The sequence below is a fragment of the Argiope bruennichi genome, chromosome X2 (assembly GCF_947563725.1).
Source record: "Argiope bruennichi chromosome X2, qqArgBrue1.1, whole genome shotgun sequence".
NCBI classification, from domain to species: domain Eukaryota; kingdom Metazoa; phylum Arthropoda; class Arachnida; order Araneae; family Araneidae; genus Argiope; species Argiope bruennichi.
The window spans coordinates 109,254,390-109,267,537 of NC_079163.1; the positions used below are offsets into that span (position 1 = coordinate 109,254,390).

Consider the following 13,148-nt stretch of genomic DNA (forward strand, 5'->3'; position numbering starts at 1 on the left):
AATAGTAAGAAGAACTCTAAATAATACATTAATGATTTTTGTAACGAAAAATTCATGCAATCATAACATTTTTAGAAAACTTAAAACAAAAGGTTGCTAAACTAGATTTAATTTCCTGCTTTATAATTTATGGGAAATAAATAATCCATAACCAAGCAACTGTTAAAAATTTAGATATTCTAGAATACAAATTCCAAGGAAATATTTCCTTTGAAATTTAAAAATTTATTTTGGTAAACTAAAAGGTATCAGTTGTTGAATTTTATAAAAGAAAAATATTCAAAAAACGAGATATAAAAATTGTAAGATTTTCATTTAACATTACTTTCCAGGAGCTAATTAGAGATTTGTTTCATGAAACAAAATTTTATTAATTACGAAAAATAAATATTTTCAAAAATTTGTTTCTTTCATGAACAGTAAATATATATATATATATATATTTTCATTTAAAAATATGTAACTAACTAGAAACTTTGACTTAAATTGTCAGTGGCATTTTGAAAAAGATGAGAAAAGAATTCCCTCAAGCCAAGAGAATGATTAATAAAGATATTAAATAAAAATTGACAAAGATTATAATCTTCCTTTAAGCAATAATTATTCAAAATATGCTTATGTATAGGGTTTCTCCTCTTACCATGATCCAATAGCTAATTTGTAAACCGTTAGAACTAAGAACATATTTACAGCTGGGAAAATGATTTAAATTATGGGAAGAATTATATTTTACGTTGTTCATGTCGATAAATTTCTGAAAATGTTAGGAGTTCGAACTTTTTATACGGACCCATGGTTCTACCAGTCACAAGTAGTAAAAAACAAAGTTGTTGATACTTTTAGAAATATGATAAGAAAATTCGCATCGTTTTATGACTAAAATCGATATGTTAATGGCTGTTTGATTTTATAGGGGTTGCATACAAATCTACTTTACGGAATAATTTGAAAAACTAACACAATCGTGCATAATTACAGCTTTCAAATGATTTCTTAAGATCTTTCTTAAACTGCGGATTTAGATTCAAAATTCGTCTAAAATAGAGATTTTCAATGCTTTATAAATCAATCAGTTTTAATTGCAGGTATCATTTTTCGTTTAAAATGTTACAGTTTGTTTATTTAAAATGGTACAGTGCAAAATTGTTTGATTAATTATAATGTTACTACACACATACTCCTATGTATGTATAATATAGTATAGTGAACATTATTTTTAAAATGGGAAAGTGTTAAAAAAATAGTTGAACATGCATTCAGCGATTCTTTAATACATAGTAATTATGTAAACTGATTCCTTTTTCAGGGGCATGATCAAAGATGTAACTAATGTATAATTGCAGTATTTTATTAAAATTGCTCTTGTAATAATATTTCTCCGCATTCCTTAAAAAGCTGAAACTTAGACGAAATGGGTCTGGGTTGAAACTAGAAAATTCCCTGGTAAATTGTACTTTCGGGCAAGGAAATGGATGGCTTCCATAACCAACCTAATGATATTTCAAGTAGAGGAAAACTGCAAGCACTGAAAATGATGAAATTTGGGAAAAGAAATTTTCAATTGACTTAAGTATCCTTTTAAGATCGTGTCTCGTTATTTTTGATGAAAAAGTCTCAGATTTGTATAGTGATAAATTCTACCTAAAATTCTAAGAGATTTAGGTATAATTTATATATATTTTTTTTCTTTGAGAGCACTGAGTATTACAAGTTTGCAGGAAAAAGTAAGCAGGGGAAGATTGTTTCTTTGGATTATTACATTGAAAAGAATTCAAATATTAAATTTGGTAAAACATTTCACTAATTGGATAATTTTTCTTTCTTTATGAAACGAAAACAAAAATGTGAGGCTAAGAGTTGAAATGAGTCAGGTGTTGTCATTTATTTTTATACAGAATTTACTATTACCACTCCCAGTAAAGAAGATTTAAACTCGTTCTGGATTTCCTTTCGCAGCAGAAATTTCGCCAAATCACTTTTTTAGCGTTTAGTGCCCTCTAGTAGAAAGGAAATCAAATATCATGCGCAACAGTTCATTCTAATTTAGGAAAAAGCTTCCCCTGTTCTAACAGCTGAACCACTAAACACAGAGATCGTTCGAAACGACCAATCATTTTGAGAGGAGTGGTTTGTAAGGAAGCGCACTTTCCCCGCAAACGAGAGGGCGCTCCCGTAACTCGGCAGCACCTCAAAGAATTGGGGGGCTAAGTAGAAGGCGGAAAAATCAGTCGCACCGCTCAACTTCGTCAACAGCAGTCGACTCTTGTGATCGTTCTGTTAAATGGTCTGTACCATTCTTAACTGAGCGCGATGTTGAAAAAACTTCCTCGCACAGTACTTTGTACTTTGTTGCTTTATGTCTATGTGTTTCCGTTCACGACGACCAAGGGTCAGTCTGAGAAAGGGGAATCCAAATTGTTATCAAGTTTGAGAAACTTGGATAACTTTCACACCGAAAAAAGTTTGAGAGTCAATCCCTTTCTCTATCACCGCGCTCGTCATAGTAAGAGGCGGAATCGGGAAGCGAAAAAACCGAATAAAGTTTTGCAATATTTGCGTTATTCACCAGAAAATTCGAGACAACGAAAAGCGCTGGCAATTGATGATTATACTTGGCCAGTTAAACGAGTGGCCGAAATAAAAGGAGACATAATTTTAGGCGGACTCATGATGGTTCATGAGAGAGAAGATGAAAAAATATGTGGCCCCATCATGCCTCAAGGCGGAATTCAAGCACTCGAATGTATGTTATATACTTTGGACTGGATCAACAATAATAACTTTATACCCGGTGTAAAACTGGGATCTTATGTCTTGGACGATTGCGACAAAGACACCTACGGCTTGGAACAAGCAGTGGACTTTATCAAAGGTATGCATTTTATTAATTAACTTAATTATTGCTTTAACTGCAATTTATGTTTTATATCAGAGTTTTTATTTATATTTATTTTTTGATGTCATTTATTCACGTCCAGCCTTCTTTAGAAGAAAAGATTTTATTGCTACGTTTAAGTAACGGAAATTGTTTCTTTCACTGAAATGCACATTATAAGAAAAAAACAGTATTTTATGGTAAACTATCCGAAGTCCATTGTGATATTTTTATCGCAGTAGTATTATCCTGACAATGTTTTCGGAAGGGAAAAAGGCAATTCCTTTAAGTTGAAAGAAAAAAAAAAGGAAAGTAATAATTAAAATATTGCTTGCGATACACTGCTCTCTCAGCTGTGTTTGGCTCCCTTATAATATGTCAAAATTTGGACTTGCGATCGTTTACCTGCTACTTTTTAACATATTTGTGAAAAAGTTTTAACAGCATTTTTTTCTTCAGTTAATTTTCAGTTTTAAATTTAATAAATTTGGTATAGATATCCATTTGATGTCTGAATCTTTAATTTAGAAAACTTGGTTTATTTTAGTTATATAAAGTTAAAAATAAGCCTAGGTTGAACAAGACAGGGAATTAGATGAATATTATTGGTTTATACTTCAGCTCTTTTCATTACTTGTTGCTTTACGTTGTTTGATTTAAAAGTTTTCTAGATGATGCTAAATCTTATTTTAAACTGTTCTTCTCAGAGCATTTTTGTTTTAAATATTTTTTATGATAAACGAAATTGTTCATAACAATTTTTGTAGCGTTATTTATGCATCAGACATATTGTGATAATTAAGTAATAAAATCAGGTTGAGGAAAAAAAGATGATTTTTTTCAATTAACGTTTTTAATCATCAGATACAAGCATAAAATGAAACGAAAAAATCTGATTTGTTTTGTGATATCAAAGTGGCATTAAGTTAACATAATTAGGATTGTAGATTCTTTCCATTATCTAAGTAGAATTTTTGGAAAATGATGATTGGAGTCTTGGAGTTGAGATTACTTAATTATATATATATATATATTACAGGTTGTTTCTTATTTGAACCGATTTACTCGAGATTATTTTTTTTTTTTTTCAATAAACAATATTTATTTAACTTTATTATAATTGATAATATTTGATTTCCTTTCTAAAAATCTTAAAAGTATATTAATATATACAGAAAATTTTAAAATTGGAAAATTAATTTTAAATTCATATGATTTCTATAAAAACTTTTAAGTAGGAGAAAAATCGAATGTTCAGTTCTTTTTTATTATTATTATTAAATTCTTAAGAGGTAAATACGTAAAAACTGAATTTTATGAAGCTGTTCAAATATTTTCTTCATGTTTTGTTAATTTTTTAGTATATTAAGATTAGCGGTCGATACAATTGAAAATTACAAAGAATTTTTATTATTTTACTTAAATTAATTGTTCTTTCTGTTTTGATGAATTATATGACTTAATTCATCGGACAATATGTATCCGTTCTTATTTTTATTCATTTTTCATAATAATTAATTTATAATTGTGGTATTAAAGTAATTCGTAATAAAGGAAAAAATTTTTTAAAAACATTTTTCACTTTTTTTATTTTTTTAGTTATAACATATGAGCGTCAGAATCTCTACAACTGATGAAATTAAAAAATAGAATTTACATTTACATAGAACTTATTACTTAAAATTATTTACTACATAAAACACAGTTATTAATAACTTTTATTATTTTAAACCTTTTTCAAAAATGGTAGCTTTTGGAATTTTCAAAACAGAACGTATTTTATTATTTGCTTAATCTTGGACATATTTTTTATAAATTCTGGTTCTAATTAATTATCTTAATAATTAATTAAGATAAATGTTTGACTTCTAACATAAGAAATCATAAAGATGAGTCTGCTGTAAAAATATACATTAGCAATATCATACTACTTCTTATCTCTCTATTCAATGACATTTTGCGTTCATTTGTTGTCACTACGCAGCAACAAACTCGAGTTGGAGATCTGGAGATCTGTGGAGCATCAGAACCCAGATCTTGCCAGCTGGAAAAATCTTGGGATCTTTCTAGATGACAATAACTGTATCTGATATCCATTTCAAAAGATTTTTTTCTGTCTCTTCGCTTCTATGTTTCCTTCATTAAGACGATTTTTTTTAACATTTATTTTCAAATTTAACATATTCTCATTCGATAAAAAAAAAATGAAGCTTTTCTCGAACTGGTATTCTTATACGTTATGGAAAAGTTTCATTTTATCGATTAATTCCATGAGTGTTTTTATTAACGTTTAAATGATATTTCATGTTCGGTGAAGGAATCGTTTTCATTTTTATATACTGAAGTGAGCTTTGTTAATAATAATTATTAATTCCCAAATAATGTATTGTTATTAATTTTGTTAGTAATAATTTAATTTGTTAACGATATATTTGCTCTCTTATCATGATTTTGAAAAATATACTATATAATTTCATAATGTTTTTAAATATTAATAATCAAATGGTAATTGTTTCCTACTCTATCATATTGAATATTATCATAAACTTGATTTGCTTTATAAACAACTTTTTATATAATATATTTTTGTTATATTTTTCGATAAAATTATATTTTAAAATTGCATTACAAGATATTACATATAATAGTAGAGACCTACAAAATTGTTAGCTATAAGTTGTATCATTTGCATATTACTCCGTTGCCGGAGAATTGTCTAAATGAGATTACTATGCCACATTTGCGTTGAATGATGAATTGCGTAATTGAAGTTATATTTTAAGATATGCATTTAATTATGTGTAAATAAAATGAATATCCCTTAAAAACAACCAAAAATGATGCAGCAAATTTTATTTTCTACTGCAATGTAGACTATATTGTTTATTAATGTGAGTTGATACGGCAAGCAAAATGATAAGAAAAATGGCAGATGCAATAAGGTATTTGAAAAATGGTAGATGCAGAATGGCAGATGAAAGATGGCGGTTGTAGAATACTAGATGAAAGATGGCGTATGTAGAATACTAGATGAAAGATGGCGGATGTAGAATACTAGAGGAAAGATGGCGGATGTAGAATACTAGAGGAAAGATGGCGGCGGATGTAGAATACTAGAGGAAAGATGGCGGATGTAGAATACTAGAGGAAAGATGGCGGCGGATGTAGAATACTAGAGGAAAGATGGCGGATGTAGAATATTAGAGGAAAGATGGCGGCGGATGTAGAATAATATATATAAAATGGCGTAGCAATGCAGATATGCTGATGCATGACAGCATTCTGTAGAGATAAGACAATGGATAGAGATGATTTTTTCTTTATATTTCCTTCAATTTCTTGATGAACAACAAACACTGTGCTGGTGACAGTTAGGTACCCGATACAGATTCATAAAGCAATTATTTCCCGAGCTTTATGAATCAAAATGTCTTGTATAAATTAACTCAGGTATTAGAGACAAAAAACCTCCAATCAACGATATCTAGTATCTTAAAAAATAATCGTATTTGCTATAAAGTATTTTTATCTATCACAGACGTCCTATAGAGCTATGCATTGTACATTAAGTTCTTAACTCACAGAGTAAATTTTAAAAGAAATTTAATTATTCATTTCATTTAAAGAAAATATAATAATTTTTTTATATTTATATAAATTTATTGCTTAAAAATTTTAAATTATTTCGTTAAATTTATAATATGCATTAAAAAAATATATGATCTATTGGCAAAGGGGAGATTTCATTTTTACTTTTTAAGTCAATGAAACATTTGCAGACGTCCTATAGAGCTATGCATTATTGGTTAAGTTCGTAGCCCACAGAGAAAATTTAAATTGATAAATTTAATTATTTTTATTTTTTAAATAAATTATAATAAATTTATTTTTAACTAAACTTATTATTTTCAAGCAACAAATTTAAATAAATAATTTGAAGTTATTTCGTTAAATGTACTATCTGCATTTATAATACATATATATATATATACATATATGGTCTATTGGCAAAGAAGATATTAATTCTTTACTTTCAAGTCAATGAAAAAATAATCTGTAATCTTTGTATCAGTTGCCTTTTATTATTAATCAATGAAGTTATCTTATATGAAATTATATTGTTGGGAAAAAGAATAAAATTCTTTTTTGAATGATTAGATGTCGAACTTACTGTCCCGCTTATAGAAGGATGGCACCAAATTTTGTTAGACAATATAGAGAGAAGTTTAAGTAGTGCAGCTTCTATTCTAGTAGCATTTTTAATTTCAGATATCCGCCCCGATAAAGGAGAAGATTTTACAATCAGTATAGAGTTTTAAAAATTCTGAGGCATTTAAAAACTTCTACAAACGTTGACAGGTTACAAGTAATATTTGGATGAAGTATTGTCGCTCAGGAATCGGTGTTTTGTAGATGAGGAATAAGGAGAAGAATTGAATTGAAATATCTAGAATCTATTTATTCTCTGTTGCACTGTTTCTTTTGTGGAGCCCTGAGAAAAACAGACGCTTTGCAATAGATTCATGGAGTACTTGAACTCGAGTGTTCTAAACCACCAGATATAGCTATTGTTTGGAAGAAAGAGTTATAACAATTCAACAGCCTAATAAGCATGGAAATGTCTTTAAAATGTAAATAAGTTCATAAATGAGTTGATTTATTGAAATACAGAAAAACTGCTTGAAGAAAGTGCAATGCTGACTTAATAAGATTTATTAGCAATTTCATTTTCACAGAGAGACGTGTTGGTATGGTGGGATATCAAGTTATAAAGGTTGTAGTTGCAAAACATTCTTCCGGGCCTACTACCATTTTTTGGTTGTTTGCGTCACACATTCCGATTTCTTTAATAACAGCATTTTCGCTTTTATCCTAGTTTTTGAAAAATCTTGTTCAAATTTTTTTGTGTAATTTGTTCTTACTAGCTGTAAGTCCTTTAAAATTGAAGTATTTCAAACAAACAATGGCTTGTTTCCAATTTGTGTTTGAAGTTTTCTGTTTTCTTTTTATTTATTTATTATTAATATTTATTTTTATTTTTTATTTAATTAATTAATTATTTTATTTTATTTATTTTTTTCATTTTATATATGTATTTTATATTTTAATAATTATTTTTTGTATAGTTTCTGAGTGTTTTTTTTTATGCAGTTACCCAGAAGGAAACTGCAAAAGGGGTCTTGATATAGATTTGAAGACATGCATTTCGTTCTTTACTCTTAATTCAGAATCCGAATTAATAATGGGATAGTTTTGTTTTTGCTTCTTTGAAGTTACGTTTACTTTATTGTATACAACCTTTTGAATTCTAAGTTACACCAAGGTGGATATTCCATTGTTCCATACCCACAACTGAAGCACCTTAAAAATGAGGATGTGAAGCTTACAGATGGTGGCGGGTTCTCGCATCTCTGTTGAGTAAAACTAGGTACAGGATCGAGTCACCTATGCAATGATGTTGGGAATTAAATCTTACAGATGGGTTGTGGCTGTGTCGATGATGGACATTATCACGAAACTATATTTTCACCTTAGTGCTATCTTTATTCAGTGACCCCGGATGCTACAGAAGGATTCATACATAACCAAACTATTTTATTTTGTTACTGATTATTACTTGCAACAATATTAAACCTCTAACATTTTATAACTTGATTTAAAATGGAAGTAAGTCTCCCGAGATATTTATGCTTTGCTTAGTCTACAAATACACCAATTACTAATATGATATGAAAACAACTTTACAACAAAATTCCCTTCTACTCTATGAGAAAGTCAATCCAGTAATTTTGAGAATATTTCTGATCATTTTGATCTATCTCGAATTCTATATTCCATCATTTCAGAAATGATTTAGGGGAATCCGAACTCTGAGCAAGCCATTCGAATTTCTCCAGACCCATTTCAGCAAACTGGCTCCTATGCACAAAGAATGAGCTGTGCAGGCTATTACAAGGCGCAGACCTTTGCCCCCATAGCTTCATAAAACATGTTTTTTTTTCTACAATTTAAAATTTTAAATTCCGTAAATTTCACTTATACTTTATTTGATGAAAATACAAATAATAATTATGGCTTTCATTCAATCAATATTTAACATTTACATCCCTTTTCATTTATATTCTCTCAAAAATATGAGAAAATTTTAACTAATAATCACAAATTAAATGAATTATTTAATAGAATTAAATAATTCATTTAATTTTAAATGCTTTATATTAGTTAGAAAATTCTAAAAACTTGTATTTGCTGAAAAAGACAGTTTCATTCAGCTATTAAAGAAAAAAGAAATTGAAAGCATATCATCTTAATTTTTTGTTTATTTAGGTGAGATATTTCTTCGATCTGATACAGAACATACAACAATATATTTAAAGATTTAAAAGAATTTAGCAAAAGTTTAATGTATATCGTTTCTGAATTGCACTAAATATAATTAAAAATTTATTACATTTATTTTATGAATAGCATTTGAATTTAAAGGCATGATTAATCTATCTTGATCCAAATCCATTTATTTTGACCATAAATGGATTTGGACCAAGATAGATTAATTTAAACTAATTGCTTGTTGAGGGATTATTCACTCAGATATTGATAATTAATAAATTTTATGCAATTCCTAAGTTTATGTTTTAGTTTCTTAATTTTTAATGTTTGCCACTGGAGCAGTGAATGCTTTCTCTCACGATATTTAGACATTTCAAATAAATTACATTCAAGTTTACGCTATATTCATTAAATTCTGAATTTTTCATTTGAAAAGTTTTAAAATTTTATTTTTTTTATTTGAAATTTTTTTATTAAAATTAAATTTTGAATTTTTCATTTGAAAAGTTTTAAAAATTGAATTTTTTATTTGAATTTTTTTATTAAAATTAAATTCTGAATTTTTTATTTGAAATTTTTTTATTAAAATTAAATTCTGAATTTTTTATTTGAAATTTTTTTTATTAAAATTAAATTCTGAATTTTTCATTTGAAAAGTTTTAAAAATTGAATTTTTTATTTGAAAATTTTTTTATTAAAATTAAATGTTGAATTTTTCATTTGAAAAATTTTAAACCATAATATGATATTAAATTATTAATAAAGATTAAATTAGTAGTAATCTCAAATTAAACATTTTTAATTCTATAATTTTCACAAAATAGTCCATTGCTTTTATATGAGAAATTGAATTGTTATTTAAAAAACTACTAATTTCAACCTACTCTAATTACCCATTTTTCAAATTAAATCCAATTCTTTTAAAATCCATTATGAATATGAAATAACAATTAAATTTCTTTAAGAATTTTTTTAAAGAATAAATAATTCTAATTGATCGCTGCATAAAATGAAATATCGGGCACTTTTCAAATCCTTATTTTCTGAAATGTCAACATTTTGTCAACGTCATATCCATTGAATTCAAAATTTTAAGCCGTGCTTTCTGTACAATTCATTTTTATCACTGTAATGGATATAATATTTTAAAGCAAGAATTAGTTAAGCATTCTCAAAATGAATATATGATGAATGTTTGAATATGCAGAAATATTTCAACTTCTCTCAAAATATTTGAAGCAAATAATTGTTATTGTAGAAAATTGTTTTATTCAATAAAACGCTTACATTTTCCTAATATATTCTATCTTAATTTAACACATAGGTCTTCATGGTGACCAACATCTGATTATTTAAGTAGCAATATGGGGGAGGGGTCATAAGTAACGGGTAAAATAGAGTGATCTTTGAGCTATCTTTCAACGCTGTCTGTCACACTTTTTGAGTATAATATAAAGAGGGCCCTTCTACATATTGCTGTGATTTGGCCTAATAATATTATTTGAAAGAAACATAATATTTGTAATAAACTGTTTCTATTAACCGTATATAAAAAAAGCTTTAAATATTATTAAAAAGGGTACCAAAATATTAAAATACAAATTATGCTTATATCTTCTCACAGAATAAGCATGAAAACGAATAGTCATTTCTTAACGAATTTATACAAAATCCTATAGCAATCAATGTGTTAAATACCGTATTCACTGAATTATACAGATTTTACAGTTGATACTTTACTCTCTCTGTTTATTAACAATTCGCTTGTGATTAATAGTTAAGATTTTTTTATGCATTTCAATTTCAATATTAAATATTTTAACAGAGCTTTATTCTACACAATGGAATTGTTATTTCTACGTATTTTGCGTCCAATTGCGTGAAGTAAATACTGTACAATAGACACTGTACAATACACACTGTACAATACGGTTTAATAACATGTATGAGAACACTGTACAAAGTAAATTGGAAAAAAAAGTATTTTTCTGGAAACCCTCTTATCTGACATATTGGGGACGAACACTGGTGTTTTTGAAATTATTTTTCACACTGCACTTCCACCTTTTTTTTTTATTATTTCATTCGTTTTTTATAAGCTAAATCTTTCAGCCTGCGCTGATCTTGAAAGTATTTGTGATTACTTATATTGTTTTTTTTATCTCATCTATTGACATATTTTTGGGACATGAGACCCACTTTCAGCAACATCAATCAACAAAATGGGTCTTGTGATGACCGGTATGAACAAGGGTTTTTTTTTTCTTTTTTAAATGTAATTATAGTTGTCTTTTTCAGATTATCAGCACCTTTCAGCTTTTCTTATTCTACTTCCGTGACTGATCAATACAAAATTTAAAAAAACAGCATAGTCTACCCTTTGAATCCAGAATATTTTATATTACTTGAATTTTCTTCAAAAATTACCCTTATTCAAGATTAATTACCAAAAATGACAGATTATTTTCACCAAAAGATTAACAAACTCCAATAAACTTTATCTGAGGAATAAATAAAATGATTTCCACTGCTAATCGAAAAGATTATGAAACTATTATTACATAAAAAAATTTATTAAAAAGCATTTAATAATCTGTTAATAAAAATAAATGATTGGTTTGAAACTAAGATATCAAAGTCCAAAGAAAAGTATTTACAATTTTGACTTTAATTATAATCACCTATCAAATCATCAGTTTTTTAGCGAAATTAATGATGTTGCTGATATATAGGAATTAATGCACAGATTGATATAACAGATTATTTACTGTAATTTATGCACTGCAATAAATTTTTCTGAAAATTTGAAAATATTCTTATTTTTCAAACCACTAGAATCCTTCCTATTTCCAACCTTTTTAATTAGTAGTCGTCTTTTTATTTAATATAAGATGCAAAATGTATGTCCAGATAATAAAAATACCATTCATTATTTTCTATGATAATATTCAAAAATTATTGCACATTATCTTTGGTTCTTCTAAACTATATTGTTTCTAAACAAGGGTTGCGGTCTTACAATTAATTCTTACCAGGACTTTTTTTAAATAAAATTTTAATACATTTCATGCTCATTTTTAATTGATTCATTTCAATTGTTTCTTATTTAAAAATACTCCTTTCCTCTTATAAATTCTTTATAAATTATTTGTTTTACTAAAATAATGATCCTTTAGTGATTTATATAAGTTATTTCAACATTATCATCCAGCATATCTAAAATAACTTTAATTTCCAAAATATAGTCAACATTTTTGTAAATCACAAAAAAGAGGGGAAAAAATCCACAGGCTTTATAATGGAAAGGAAGAGTTACAAAAACTGTCCCTACAATACGATTTGTCGTAGAATTCTAATAACTTAGGAATACTTACATTGAGATTTCATTTCAATTTTTCCATATTATTTATTGTATGATTCGTCAATAGCGGTAAATATTTTAAGTTTAAACATTTGGAAAAGATGTAGGGAAAAAAAATAGTATCCTATTTGAATTTTCCATCAATCCGAATTTATTTATGAAAAATGCCAGTTTTAGTAGTTTTTATTCATTTGTTAGTTTAATACAATTTTGCAATGAAATTTCGAAACTACTTTTCAAAGAAAACATTCCTATCGATTCAAGTTAAATTATTTAAATTGCTTGAAAAGGGCTTGAATATTTTTTCCATCATGCGTATACCATAAGAATTTGAATTAGATACTTGTACAAAGAAAAAGACTTAAAAGCACAGAGTTTGACTTGCATGTCTAACATACTAATTAACATCATTTTCAAATTATATTTATTATCCCCATAAAATGTGTAGATTCGAATGAATTAAAAAGTATCTTTAATGATATCTTTTTCACTAGTTTTGGCATAGAAATATATTTGAACAAGATAAAGCAAAAGTTAATTACAGGTTTAGAAAAATTTTCTGGGAAATTTCAATGAGTTTGA

General features: G+C 27.1%; 1 protein-coding gene across 1 annotated transcript in view; it reads left to right on the forward strand.

Annotated features, from left to right (window-relative positions):
- Positions 1–2,310: 2,310 nt before the first annotated feature.
- The window catches only part of LOC129959838 (metabotropic glutamate receptor 4-like), a 110,135-nt gene continuing 99,297 nt past the window's right edge, over positions 2,311–13,148 (forward strand). The window contains exon 1 of the mRNA XM_056072732.1: positions 2,311–2,872. Coding sequence (XP_055928707.1) covers positions 2,311–2,872 — 562 coding nt within the window. The remainder of the gene's footprint in view (positions 2,873–13,148) is intronic.